At 48.6% G+C, this 14,858-nt stretch overlaps 1 protein-coding gene across 11 annotated transcripts in view; it reads right to left on the bottom strand.

Annotated features, from left to right (window-relative positions):
* Positions 1-13,134, bottom strand: part of BMF (Bcl2 modifying factor) — a 47,229-nt gene extending 34,095 nt beyond the window's left edge. For 3 of the 11 annotated variants that reach the window (XM_068946271.1, XM_068946269.1, XM_068946273.1), the window contains exons 1-3: positions 12,999-13,134; positions 9,735-10,055; positions 8,630-8,793 (exon numbers count right to left, since the gene is read on the bottom strand). In XM_068946271.1, the coding sequence (XP_068802372.1) occupies positions 8,630-8,793; positions 9,735-10,050 (480 nt within the window). In that variant the 5' untranslated portion in view covers positions 10,051-10,055; positions 12,999-13,134. Of the gene's footprint in view, positions 1-418; positions 6,169-6,897; positions 7,877-8,610; positions 8,794-9,734; positions 10,056-11,822; positions 12,028-12,998 lie in introns of those variants that run through there. The other 8 variants (XR_011141538.1, XR_011141539.1, XM_068946274.1 and 5 more) reach the window with 8 other exon arrangements.
* Between the last annotated feature and the right edge of the window lie 1,724 nt (positions 13,135-14,858).

Below are 14,858 nucleotides of genomic sequence, written 5' to 3'. Positions count from 1 at the left end.
AAAGGAGCTGGGCAGCAAGATTTCTCACAGCCACACAGAAAGGAGGACAAGGATCCTGCTCAAGGATCTTCCTCCTTCTGACCTGCTAACCACAGGGCTCTGTTACGTAGAACTACACTTGTGGTAGCGGGAGAAGCTGTCACAAGTACTGTTTCCTTTCCTAAAGCTTCAGTTAGCCTTTATGAAACAAGATAGCCAACGTGTGCAGGTTGGGGTGGGGGGGGGGAAGGTTATACAGAAACGGGCGCAGAGAAATCCCGAAGGGAGAGATTCGCAGTGCAGGAAATAGGAGAAACGTGAAACCGATCCGACTCACGAGGTTGCCCGGGCCCAGGAAGCAGCAACGGGAACAGCACTGACCCTCCCCACAGAGACCTTCTGGCCTGAGCTGCCAACAGCTCTGTTTATAACCCCATACCTCCTCTAGGCACAGCTTAGCAGGTGAGCCCTTTCTTAACCGTCTTGTAATTCAAAAACAAACAGCGGCCCTTGCTCGTGCCTTCCTCTTCAGCCTGAACCTGCAGGAAGTGGAAGCAGACAGACACCATGGCAACAGCCAGCTGACTTGCAACCTGGAAAGGGCAACTACCGGCCAGTACTTTCCCAGGCCCACAGCGCTTCCCCTGCCCTACACCCTGGAGGGCACGTGGAGTTGTTTTCCACTGGGGTGGGCGGGAGAAGAGGAGGGTAAATAAGGATCTTGTGTTTCCATATAACTGCACCTGCTGTTGCTTTCTACCCCTCAGTGCTGTGCCTGGGCAAGATCCTCTCCCCTATCATCTGGGGGAGATGAGAGTGTGGAAAACAGATGTCCAAATCTTCCCTTCCCTTCCACACTGAGGGGTGCGGAAGAGCCCATCTGAAAGGACAGACACCTTCGGTCTGCCCCCTTGCTAAACCAAACGGGGATGGGAAGAGGAGAAGGTCTCCCTCCTGGGCTGGTGCCTGCCCGCACGCCATCGCCTCCCCAGCAGACGCGCACCCCCTCTCACGCTCACCGTCTCAGACAGGAAGCAGAGGCAGATTTATTTACTCAGCACTTAAACTAACTCCGAGTGTGAACCAATAGAGCTGTTTTACAGCTTGCCTTGTTTATAATCTAATCTGCATACGCAACCGGGACAAACTGACCTTCATTTCTCACTGATTCCAGCAAGGAGCATGAACACAGAAGTGCTCCTGAAACCGTTCAGCGCACTGGAAACGCCCCTGAGTGATTAAAGTGCACCTCAGGTTTTTGGTTAATGTAAAATTTCCAGGAGTTTTGCAGGAAAAATCCTGGGGGGGGGGGGCAGAGAGGCACAGGGCCACGGTTTGGGCGCAGCGCTGCCCTGCTGCGAGGGCGGCCGCAGGCAGGTGCGGCGCGGGAGCCCGCAGGCAAGGCAGCCTCTCGTCAGCAGTTCTGATGAGTCAGAGGCTAAATTTAGAGAGCGATATAAACACAGCAGCCACAGCACAAACACTGCCCAGCAGATCCATTCTCACGCACAGCCCTCTGAATCCACTTCTTCCCTCTCGGTGAAGACAGTGTGCCCTTTGGGTGCTCTCTCCTCTCTGCTTTAGGGGCTTTTCAGTGCGTTGCTGAAGGTGCAAGCTCCTCATCACCAACATCTTGTGATATGTGACATCAGAAAACCTAATTAGGGCTAGTAGAAGTTGCCTCACTGCTTGTATTCTCAGATTATTGTTACTCTTTCTGCTGTGGTGTGAGCCTCAGAAAGTTTCCTTTGCCATTGGCAAGGGTAGTTACCAACAAAAAAATAAAATAAAACTGCTATAAAAGGCTAGTGGGACATTCCTCTTCAACGGCTTGAAACGAAAGAGGACTCTGCAGTTGGGCACTCACTTTCCTGCCTTTCCACCATAAAATTTAGCCAAGTACAATACAAACACGCACACGCCTCTCCATAAATAATCAGTCCAAATATCTCATCAACCCCCTAAGAGATGGCAGTATCTTAACAAGATCAAGCAATCTAAGCAGAGGACTGGAGGCAGAACGACTGGGTTCCAATCAGTGATCACTGCACGATCTCAGACAAGTTATAACCTGCATTTGCTAGTCTCCTCTGCTAAAAAAAAAAAGGGGGGGGGAGGGAAGAAGGATATTACTGCAATTATTTCTTAATTAAAAAACAATTTCTCAACTGTTGCACTGCGCTACAAGTAGAAAGGACATTGCCACTGTCCTAGCTAGCATGGTGCTATGGGAGTCAAGGAAATGCAATAGTCTATGAAACTGGAATTTTACTGGAGCACTGTACATTATTTATATCACTGAGTGATGCTGCAGGTAATATTAGAAATACTGTAAATACTGTAAATCAATTCACCATATATCATGTGTACTGTCCCAAAGAATTATTTCAAAAAGTTTTACTGTGGACAACCTATATTTTAAGGTTGTAGCCCCCTGCCCTAAAACATTTCAGTCCCTCATTTTGTGCCAAGTGAAGGATTCACAGCAGTTAGCTACATCAGCTCTTATGTCTCTCCTGCCACCAGGCTCCCTTATCCTCTGCCCACTTCCTCTACCAGACCTGGGCAGGAAGTTTTGTTTTTTTAACATTGTCCCCTATTTTAGAGAGGGGACAAAGACATTAAAGTCTTTTGTCCACTGAAAGTATGGAGAAAAAGAATAGATTAGGCTGATACAAGAGTTTTGTGGTTTTTATTAAACAAATACATAATGGTTGTACTGAGCCATATCAAGGGTTCATTTAGCCCCACCTCCAATAGTGAGTGATCTTATGTTGCTGCCTGAGGAAAAGCAAAAGATAGAGCAAGTACATGCAATAGTTCCCCCAATACTCTTTCAGCATCTAAGTATTCTGAGCTTAGGATTTCCTGAGCCAGATGAGGTTTCTATATGTTTAGAGACTCCTTCAACCGCCATAAACTTGATCAGATTCCCCTTGCAGCCAGGTGAAGTGCTGGCACACACGATATCCCTTGGCAAGGAGTTCCACAGATCTATCTGCTGCACAAAAACTACCTCATTTACATTGAGCTGGCTCCTGCTAGCTTCATCTGATTTTGCCTACCCACCTACTTCATGCCACATTTGATTTCTGTTGAAGATTTCTACCATATCCCCCTCGGTTTTGGGTTTTTTTTTTTTCTTTTTCACGCTTAGGAGTGCTAGCCCATTTATTCATTTCTCATATGGAAGTTGTTCCTTCTTGCATCTCTCTGAACCTTTTCCAGTTCTGCTATATCATTTTTGGAAGAGGGGAACCAGAACTGTGTGTAATATTCAAGATACGGGAGATATATAGTGATATATATAGATATATAATTATGTTCCTGTTTTCCATTTCCTCTCAACACTTCAAAGAATATTGTTTCAGATCAGACTTGAAATTGGCCCAGCAAGTTTCTGTTAACCTGGTTGTTGAGTACTCAGCTCCACAGCTGGCAGGACTTGGGAAAGATGTGACCAGGGGCTAGGTAAAAGGCAACAGGTCATTTGTAGGCATAGCAGAAGGCACTTCCAAGCCACCTCTTCCTTCTGACAAACAAATTGTCATTTGTCAGAAATGGAAAGCTCTAAGAAAAAAATTTAAGTAAGAAATCTGCCTCCACTTCCCTATATTAGGATCCTTGAGCCTAAGATCACAGCCCTATGGTCCTGTAAGCATTTTGCTCCACATCTCCATCTCCCCAACCTCATATCCACCCTATCCTTTGTCCTCTCATTTGGGCTTCTAAGTCCATCCTCTGACCCACTTAAGGAACTCTCAACCTGGTACTTTCTCCCTTGCTGTGGTCCTGCGTCCTCAGCCAGAAATTCAAGTCCTGAACCAACTGGCATCCCATGGCCAGTAGAGCCAAACAGGAGATCCATTGCTTTGCACAGCAGCAGCTGGGATCAGCAAACACAATTTAGCGGCAGAGATCTTGCTGTAACGCACTTACCAACTCAGGAAATAAGTGGATGAAAGCACTTAACAAGCCTCAGAGAGGCGGCAAGTACAGGTAAAGTTAGGAGTTGCGACTGCTATAGGTTCAGCTGCAGGACAATTTGGGAATTTCTGCATTACCTTACTAGGAAGCTTTTCTGAATATTTTTCTAAAATACAAAGTCATCATAAAGGACAGCTTCCAGCAAACAATTCTAGTTAAAAAAAGGCTTCATCAAAAAATTCCCTGAGTGCCCTGAGTGTCTACAATGGAGAAAGCCTGATGGAGTTTGGGATAAACAACTCACTCGTAGTGCTGTGCACACATTGTCCCACACTGAGGGACAAAGCTCCCTGTTGCATAAGCAGAAGTGTCTCAGAGGAGGCCTCAATAACTCTCATGAGACACAGAGGGGAAAAAAAATATGCAAAATGTAACCAGTTTCACTTTCAGAGGAAAATAACTTTTCCTCCTGGACATTTTCAGTGTCATTAACTCAAAGCAAATGGGTACATTTCTAGTAGTCTGTCCACAACTAACGTGAATATAGGCATTCGGACCCCGCAGGCTGCTTGGACCCATCACACAATGACAGCAAGAGGGTTATTTGCTGAACAGAACAGGGAATTTCCAGAAACAAGCAGTTTTCTATAACTAGATTCATGGTTACTTTTTGAGCATGGTCAGCATATCTAAATCAACTGCAGGATTCCTGATGCGCTGGAAAGGGGCTTTGTTGTTGTTTGTAATGCACTTATTTACTCAAGAAAGCTCAGCTCTGATTCAGCATCTGGTTCTCATTGAGCCTCAGCTTTTTTTAAACCAAGCTTTCAAGATGGGTTGACTGAAGCACAAAGAGGTCAAGAGACTTGTCTGAGGTCATGCAGCAAGTCAGTGGCTCCACTTGGACTGGAGCCCAGAACAGTTCAAGGCTACCACTCCATGGCTCTTAAAGAGACAATTTTATCCCCTGTGAAGTGATCTTATCATTGTGAAAGAGAGATTTGATATGACTAGTTCCCTCAAAGCTACAGCCTGCTTAGAAAGAGTTATTTTATTTGGAAAAAACTGTAGCGTTCCTATGTCTTAATGGAGCAAGCTGAACTAAAGGGTGTGATACTGATACACAGTTTGATTCATCTCACTCTTATATAACGCATAGGGGCTTTGCACAACAACTGTTGTCTCCAGGTCTCTGTTCATGTCCATCTAGCAGCATGTCTGATCATGAAATACACTCTCAGTTCAGCACAAGTTAAAGCCCCTTCTCAAGGCAAGAGAAATCAAATGCAGCACCTAAGGAGGAGCCCAAGCACTTGCTCCCATGGCGTCGACAAGTAAGGCACAGGCAGCACGTTGCAGCTGACTGACCAAATGCTGTAAGCTCAGCTCCACCCTCCATAACCACAGAGTGCACCTTTAAGCTCAGTGGTAGGCTGGGATACAACAAGCACTTCAGACAGAGGGCACACAGGCCCCATGGCAGACCCAGCCTTCCCCCTATCAGGGCTTACTTGCTCCAGCTCAAGAGAGATGTGATAGATACCAAGTTCTTCCTCAGGAAGCATGGTTTGGCTCCATCTTTGTTTTCTAGGGGTAGGGTGAAGAAGGTGTTCTGGAAGGAACAATACCAGAAGCTACGCAGACAGCTAAGAGGTACTAAAAAGCTGGAGCTAAGCCAGATGGGTGCCACATGTCATTCTGTGGAGCCCTTTGCAAATTGGACTAACCTGCAGCAGACTCTGCTACTTCACAATGCAGAGCTTTGCTCAAGTCTTTCCAATAGTAAGTTCAGCACCTTAAAGATTAAAGTTGCAGAGCGCTAGGGAATGGTACATTATTTTTCTAGCACTGTTCTAAGAATAAAAATGCCAGGTTTTAAGTTTTTGTAATGTTTAATATAGTAAAGGAAATAGTAAAGGAAACACTGAAAATGGTGTACATGCCAAAAGCGAGCATAGGTGCGGCCAACTTTCTTGTTCTTATGAGGTATATACCCAAAAATCTTTTGTATGGCCAAGAACCACAAAATAAATACCACATAGCTCAGGGAGCCCAGGGAAGAGATAACAGTGACTCTCCACGGTTCCCGATGTGGGATGGGGTTAGATCGGGTGTGTAGCTGGGTCCAATGACAACTTGAAGACGTAAGCCTCCGTAGCTACTGCCTGCTCAGTTCCTCTTGAAGCCAGGGATGTACATTCACCAGCAGCCTTTGTGTCAACATAGCCGTGCTGCTGCAGCAGATCAGGCACCATACCTGAACTGTTGGAGTACGTCGCAAAACAAGAGCCGTGTGAGGCAACTCTTGAGCTAGCTGGATGCATTATCCAAAATTGAAAGCCCTTCCTAAGTCCTACTGAAGGAGCGCATACTTTTTCTATTTACAGGTTCACAGATGATGTAGGCTCCGAAGAGAGGCACAGCCTGGTGAAAACTCTCAGGACTTCACAAGATCACACGGGTGTCACTAACTTTGTGGTACTCTAAATCCGATTCCAGACACCACTCTACATATACTTGGTTTTGATCAAATGTTTGAGACTAGCTGGAATGGGGCACCAGCTTCTGGGATTAGTTTCACAGCAAGACAAATGACAGCCCAGTTTTCCACGTCTCAGAGATTGCCCCTTCCAAACCACAATACACTGCAAGCCAGTTCATGTGTCTCCAGGGACAAACTGCTTCTTCAGCAATAAGCTGGGAAGAGTCACTGCACACAGGACAGGGGGCTTCTGCACACGAGATTTGTGCCAAAAGCCAAAGGAAATCCTCCATGCAGGGTTGAGAAGGAAGGGATTGGGCATGACAACAAAACACTGTGTGGAACAGTGCCTTGGACACTAATATGTGGTTCGGTATTCAGTTTCCCTGACAAACAAGAAAGAATCCCTTAACAGATCCAAATGCCAAGGCCTATCCCAGGGTCAGGCGGTGGAGAACCACTGGCTGAACTATTCCACCCTTGTGTTAAATTAAAAAAAAAAAAAAATCAAATTTAAATGGCTGAATGGCTCCCCCTCCTTTACAACTTGTTTTTCTTCCAGTTCAAACAAAGACAGCAGAGCTCCTCCTCTGCTGGCTGCATGATGGGGCAGTGCAGGCGTTTGCTTTTGTTTACTAACTCTCCCACATGCTTGGCTGACACACAGTTCGCCTGGCCCGGCAGTCCTGGCTGCGGTCCTGTGCATGGTGCTCAGAGCCACTGCAACACACAGCTCGCCTGAGGCTCAGTGACAGTGAAGAGCCAGACCAAGGGCAATTTTAGTGGGCCCTTTTGGGGGGCATTCTTGGGTGTATTTCCCAGACATCAGATAGGTACACTCCCCAGATGAAAGGGGTCAAGTTACAACCAGTTCCACAGCTTCCCTTCAGGGCTTCTCACAGGGATGGTTAACCTTCCCCGTGCTGTGAGAATCTGGCTACAGAGCAGGGCCTTCAGCTATTGCTGGTGAAAATGTAGGAGTGGGGAAAACCCCATTCAACCAAACACAACATATATTAAAAAGCCCATGGTAGCTGGTTATTTCTCAAATTTGCAGAATGACATTCATAGCCCAAAGCCACCTACACATTTCTACAAATAATCTTCCTGTTACAGCTCCTTTAATCCTTCTGTTGCTTGAGGATGCCCCAGCAGTTCTGGGGTCCCAGAATTCCCTCATCTCTTTCACGCCAAAGAGCACCAAAATCCTGTCCAGCCCCAAGCCATATTCTCTGACTGGGACAGAGTTCCTCACTTACCTTTGAGAAAAACTGCAACAGAGCCCATAGCTAATAGAGTAACAAAATGCAGAGCAACTCACTTGGAGTGAGAACTTTCTGTCACTCTCAACTCGGCAAGAGCTTCTTCACATGCAAGTAGATATACACTCTCCTTGCTGGGCTTGCATAAGGTAGAAAAAGGGCTCCTTGTATTGCACTTCAGCCATCTCTGCCAAAGTCTGCACAAGCTGGGATTTCCATTTCTTCACTATTCAACAGGGGAAGGAGGGCAAGTAAGGGGAAAAAAAAAATCAGGGTTTTAAGGGGTGTTGTTTTGCTTTGTTTCTTTGAAAAAGAACAGTTTCTTCTTTTACAAAGAAAACAAAAACAAGATTCTGGAGTGTGGTTTTCAAACCTGATGGCATCGTGCAGCTGTCTTTTGTTGTGAGGAAGTTAGTCACAAGTCTGAGAGATACTAACTAGGACCGTCTTGGAGAGGAGTAACTAGCAAGTCTAGCATGATCTAAATATACTTCTCAACATTTGCTCCTTATCATCTAGGGATAGTAGTCTCATCAAAACAGATTGCAGGCTTCTTGCCATTGCCAAGATGAGGAGCCAGAGAGGGCCGCTTGTGCCACAGAAGAGAAGATGCTGAAGGTGAGGGGAGCAGAGAAGAGTAAAAGCTGTAACAGAAAGCCGGGGGAGAGCCCTGGAGAAAGCTTCAGTGACCCTGTCACTGATCAACTGCAAGAGCTAGAATAGCAACCGCTAACGCCAAATGGGCTACTGTGCCAAACAGTAAATGCAACCCCAAACATCCTCTTCCTTCTATCCATCCATCTTTAGGAAGAGTCATCAATCTAGCATAAACAAAATACACAGTGGGACCTCAGACATTCTATTGCTGCCAGCAGTCTCCTTAGACAACAGCCTGCTTAGCTGATGCCTGGAGCCAGCTTTCTAGAGCACCACTCCGGGATAACCGACCCCCCCACCTACCCCTTCAGAAACATCCTACCCTCTGAATGTGGAGCCGGTGGAACTGGTCTGCAATGCACTGCAACTTCCGTGCAATCTGCACCTCGGCACGTGCTTCTCGCTGACCCTCCTGAGGCTCCTCTTGGAGACGTGGATCCAATGCAAAGCCAACTGGAGGAACATGTAAACGGTAACCAGCATTCCCTGCAAAACATAGATAAGAGTCATTCTTCCAGCAGAAAAGAATGACTCTTCTTTTCAGTACACTTCACGGAGGAAAGCGCTGCATACAGTCCTAAATTTTTGACTCACGTTAAAGTCCAGCTTCTGAAGCCCAAACAATGACTATGCACTGTAAGCATGCAGTAAAATATTCACTCAGCTTTTAAGTAGATTTATATTGATTAAGCAGAGCACCGTGTTGCTTCCCATAACCAAACAGCTGGCAAGATCTTACACTCGGTTCTTTTTGCTGTTCATAGTTCAGCCAAGGGGTGAGATTTTCTTTTTAATGATAATTTTACAATATCTCTGCCTCAAGCAGTCTCCCATTAAAAGTTGCTGTATCCTTTCTGTCAGGCTTTTCTCAGTTCTCTGGCATTTAGTGGGACTGATCTGAATTAAACTTGAATTGGATACACAAAAATGAGTGGTGTCCCATCAGCTACTAGTAAAATACTAGACAGACATCCTACTTATCCAACAACTTTTACTCCAGGAAAAAGCCTAAAACCTGTCCCATTAAGTGTAAACTTTTGCATTTCCCTCTCTCCACTGAGAACTTCTAGAGTCTTCCTACAGGGATAAGATAGCACAAGAGGTTAAGAAAATGTAGGCAAATGGCAGAATAAAAGGCATGGTGAGCACTTAAATGTCTATCAGTAAAATAAAATGTGACAGAATAAAGCCAAATAAGAAAAAAACAGAAGCATTGAAGACAGCAGAAGCAATGAGCAAGTGCCTAGGCCCTGCAGTGGGCAAGCAAGGGTAAGAAAGTATATGCTATCTTCCCCAGGGAGTAGGGCAACAGCAAAATAACTGAAGTCCTTCAAACACCCTAATGAAAAAAAACCCTTGCCTGACTGGGGAAGTGCTAAATGGACAGTTTCCTTTCTGCAAAGCTGGTGACACTGGAGTGCTCTTACCATAGAAGAGTCTCCGGGGCTCTTCAGTGACTCCACAAGGCAACATAACATCCTGACTGGAAGAGGACAGACTGAGTGTTTGAGTTGCCTTGTCCTGCTGCTCGGGATGCCTGCTACCGGGACCACAGCAGTGTGTGAGGGGGAATAGTTGAAACCTCCCCAGAAGGCAGCTGTAGGACTGGTTCTGTGTGAAAATGCCAGTTGCAGTCATCTCACCAGGCTGACCTGCAAGTCCAAAGTCATCAGAGTGAAACACGTCATCGTCCAGCCCATCCAGGCTAGAATAGTCCTCTTCCAGGTAGCTGGGGCGATCCATCGCTCCTGCAATAAAAGGACATTTGAGGAAACAGCTAAGACACAAGAATGCAGCCCAGGAGAGAATGCCTTCCACTCCAACTGGAAAACATAGCTCTTTCTTCCATGCCTGCCTTCCCTCCCAGTGCTGTCCATCTGGCATGGGCAGGAGAGGTGAGTGACTCAGTGATGAAGATCAAGGCTTTGTGGGAAGTCCTGGAGTGCTGGGCCAGACAACACAGAGGCTGCCATGTGTCTAAGGCTCCACCCTTGGCTCCAGTTCCACAACTGGTCACAGTGAGGGAGCCAGCCACCTACTGCAGCACATAGAAACTGAAAATACATCGTCTTAAAAATCAACCCTAGTCCCTCAAAGTGCCCTGTGCCAGTCAGCTTCTCTGACATTTGTTTCGCTTTAGAGTTTGAACTCTGAAGTTCACTTTTTCCCCATCTACTATTGATTGATGAAGTAAAGCTTTGCAATTACAAGGCTGCAATGCCAACCTTTTAAGAAACCCTAGTGGCTGCAAAACTCACAAGAGCTGGCAAAGCTGTTTCTGTCAAGCTCTCCTTAACTTTTCCCCTGTATAAGGGCCAACTTTCCCTTCAAGTTTTTATTTCTTCTCTCACCTCAACTACAGAAATATACCCAATAGCCCAGTCACTTCATCACCTCTCTTACCCTAAAGAGGATCTGCATTATTGATGCACCCTATAACTAAAGAAAAAGATTTGCTGGTGTCAGTGTTTAAAGCAGGACTTCCACAGTTGTCACCGTAAACCCTCCTGAGCCCCGTTGCAGCACAAAATTGGACAAAGATGATGGCGGAAACAAAGAAAAAACAACACACACACACACACACACCCCAAAATCCCCCACCAAACCCTAAATCACGATTTAAGGGCTCTCTGCAAACATACCGTAACTAGATTTACCAAAGCAGCCCTGAGTCCCTTTACTTGTTACCTGTGCATCTAACCCAATTGGAAGACAGTCTCCTAAGAGATCCATCTCCAGGATTTCCACCCAGTTCCAAACAAGGCAGTGAAATTCAACTCTTCACGTCTCTTCCTTTGCTCTGGTTTGCGAAGCATTTAACAGAACGGAAGACTAGCAAGAGGAATTTCAGGCCTGAAGGAGACATTAATAATAACTTTATAAGGTTGCGTTCAGTGCTCCCCTTGGTACTTGCATCTCCCCCCAGGTGAACGGTACTCACCACATCAGCACGTTAGAGGAGACACAGGGACTGAATGGTGCAAGAACTATTTGTGCGAGTCTCCAACTTGGGCATTACGGCTATTCAAGTTATTGCCGCTCAGCGGCACACTCCAGCCCAGCCACAATCTCCCAAGAAGAGGGGGACAGATACCAGCACCACAGCTGCATCCAGATCTGCTGGATGACAGCAGTGCTATCTGGGCATAACTTGTTCTTCAGTAGCTTAAAGTAGTACACCAAAACGAGTTTTAGGCAGAGACACACAAGTACAGGTCTTCTGCCAGTTCTTCTGTTGGATCCCTCTCACCTGACAGAGAGGCACAACGATCACATATTTTGTCTTTGCAGTAAGATTTGCCAGATCTCATCTGTCAGAGCTCCACTGGGATGCACGCACTCATTGCAATAAAGTGCAACAGAGACACAAAGCTAATAGGCAGACCCAATGCCTACAAGAAGGTTTAAAAAGCAAAAAGTTTTATTCTGCCTCTCACAATACAGTCACAGTTTATTCCAGAGCTCTTAGAAAATGCTAAAGAGAGAATACAGAAGTAGTCTAATGGATAACTTACCCTAAAATTCAGTTAATTTCTTTCCACGATCTTAAAACATAACTCATTCAAAGAGCCACAGAAATTGAGGGAGGTAGTTTCTCATCTGGGAGGTGCATTGAACAAGTTAGGCTCTGAAGTTTCCGCAAGACGTGGAAGCACACGTATAGAAGTCTGTGCACCTTCAACATACTTTTACTCACAGCACTTTCAGGAGAAAGCATGAAACCCTCCTAGCTGAGGAAGCCAGTGTGGCGTCAATGAAATTCTTATACGCTGCAATCACATGCCTACTCTGACAAACGGAGGGGGCAGGAAAACCAGAGGGAGGGCTCAGCAGCCACGTGCGTGCCAGCTTCCCAAAACAAAGCTGGCCGTCTCACTTCAGGACTGAGAAGTTCTTTTAACTCTTCCATGTCCTTTGTGTTGTGGGCTCCGGCACCGCAGAATTACTCCCATCTGAAGGATTTAAACGCTGCTTCTCTGTTCAGCAGGAAGTAGCACAGAAAAGCCGAGCTGACAGAGCAGCTCAGGAGGGGAAACTGGCTCTCAGCGCACTCCTAAGCCACCACCCGTGTCCAGCACCGCACTCGTCAGCCACCGCCGCCGAGAGCGACTCCAGAGGCGCAGCATCCACCGCAGTTGCCAACACAACACCGGTGCGTTCCCTTGCAATAATTAAAGATCATTTACCTCCATAAATCTCTGCCTTCTCCACGCTGACTAAGCGCGTTCCCAGCACTGTTTGCACAGCAGCGGGTGCCAGGGGCGAGAGACAAGCGCTCCGGCCGCCCTCGCTACGAGGAAGCGAGCTCTGCGCAACCGAGGGGGCGAGCAAAGTTTGTTTTAAGCCGCGCGCGCGGGCTGCAGCGCCAGGGGCGGCCGGGCGCGCACCGACGCCTCCCCACGTGCACGCGGCACGGACCCCGCCGCAGCCTGCGCACACGCACCGACACGGCCCACGGACACCCGTGCCCTCCCCCGCCACTCGCACAGGACGCCGGCGGGACCCCGGCCCCCGGCAGCGGGGCGGCAGCCGCCTCGCACCGCCCGGGCGGGCCGAGCGCGGCTGCCCGAGGGCCGCCGCTGCCGCCACCGCTGTCACGAGAGCGCCCGGCCTCAGCGCCCGCGGCGCCGAGGGGGCAGCCCCGGTGGGGGGGGGGGGGAGGGAATGGAGGAGAACCGCCCGGCACTCACCGGGAAGCGGGACGGGCCGGCCGGGCGTCGCGCAGAGCCGGAGCCAGCGCCGCGGTGCCCCGGGAGCCGCCGCCGCGCCTCTTCACCGCCAAACTGCCGCCGCGGCCCGGCGGCCCGCGAACAGCTGACGGCAGCCCCGCCCCCTCCCCCCCCGCGGCGTCCCCCGCCGTGTCCCCGCCCCCTGCCGCCGGGCGGCCAATGGCGGGGCGCGCGCCGCCGGGCGGCCTGGCGCGGCCTCGAAGCGCGGCTCCGCGCGGCGGGGTCGCGCGCGGGGGGCAACGGTCGCGGCGGGGAGGCCCCGACCCCTGCCCCTGCCGGCGGGCCGGGGGGGGGGGGTCTCACCTCCGCCGAGGGCTGGGGAGCCGCCGGGGCGGCGGTTTCGGTGCGGGGGGGCTCCGTGACCTCAGAGAAAGCGTGGATCGCTGAGCAAACGCCTGCCCGCTTGTTTATGAGTGATGAGAGCTCTAAAAACAGGCGGCACGCGTTACACGTAAACAAGCAGCGCGCGGTACTGGAGTACGTTATCCGTCTTGGAGAGAGAAAACGGGAAGCTTAGGGGTAGCCCCCGAGGTGTGAGTCGAGCATGAGGAGAGCTGTGCCGGGAGCGAGAGCTGCCCCATTGTAAATACCCCATGCGAAATGGCAGTGACTGAAGTATCTAACTGGCGAGGCTCAGCGAAGCCAGCCAGGAGAAGGTTACCGGAGGATCCCACCGTAGTTTGCCTCACCTGGCTAGTAACGCGTTTCCGACCTGTCCTGTCCCGGGCGCGGAGAGGAGGTGCGACTGCCCGGAGGCAGAGGAGAGGCCTCAGCCCGCCAGCCACGCTGCTTTCCGGCGAGACTGCCCTGCGCGGGCCGGAGATGGGGCTGGCTAGGAAGGGGAGAAGTCTTCACACGCAAACTTGTTTTTCCATCGCTAGTCTTCGTGGAAAAATAACTTGCTCTATCCTCTTTCAGGTGGGGACGAGAAGAAAAAATGTTTACATCTCTTAACAGTCAGCGAGTCCCATTATGCAGACAGTGTTTGTTTTAGGGCCCTGTAAGGCCACTCTTAGCCTGATCCTGCTTCCCTAGTAATGGTCCTGAGTGTGAGAGCGGAGCCATCGAGACAGGTGGGCTAAGGAGTTGTTGGCTAGGTTTAAACTGATGGGAGTCTGACTTAATAGACTCCCCTTGATTTTTAGAGCCTGAATATTGCCGTACTAGAGTCAAGGAATGCTGCACAGCGTTTCATACCCATGCCTGGATATGACATGCACAACTAAACAACCAGAATAAATAAGGATAAACTCTCAGTAGTGCCTTCTATGAACTTCAGTGAGCGAGGAGATTAACAAAGGAAACAAAACCAAGCCTCAGACTCCAAACAACAGCTTACAATTGTTTAACCTTGCTCTGCCATTGTTTTTATTTATAGGTGGTAGACTGCTTCCCCTAAAATCAATAGCAAAACTCTCTCTGACTTCAGAGGTGCAGGATCAAGCTCCTCAACACAGAACAACGCTCTGTCATGTTGTTTTTAAAACCTACGTAACAAGATCACTTGGAAGGGAGATGTTAAAACCCAGCTGGCAGCTGAGTAATGTTAATTGCTGTCAAGTCTGCCACACAGATACTGAGGTTCGTAACTTAAACTCAGGGGAGGGGTTAGATTGGAAACTGATTACTAGGCAGGTGAGGCAAACTGCTGTGGGCTCCTCACAGGAGAGCCTCCCGGCTGGGTCCTGGGAGCCTCTGCAGTTAAATACTTCAGAGTCACTGTGACTGCAAATGGGGTATTCACAATTGTCAGTGATAGTTCAACAAACCAGTAACATGCATCCTCCCCAGAAACTTGTCTCTTTATGGATCTTGTTCCAG

Source organism: Struthio camelus, chromosome 5 (assembly GCF_040807025.1).
Source record: "Struthio camelus isolate bStrCam1 chromosome 5, bStrCam1.hap1, whole genome shotgun sequence".
Classification (NCBI taxonomy): domain Eukaryota; kingdom Metazoa; phylum Chordata; class Aves; order Struthioniformes; family Struthionidae; genus Struthio; species Struthio camelus.
Note: the sequence above shows the minus strand (reverse complement) of the source record. Positions and strands in the feature narration are given on the sequence as shown.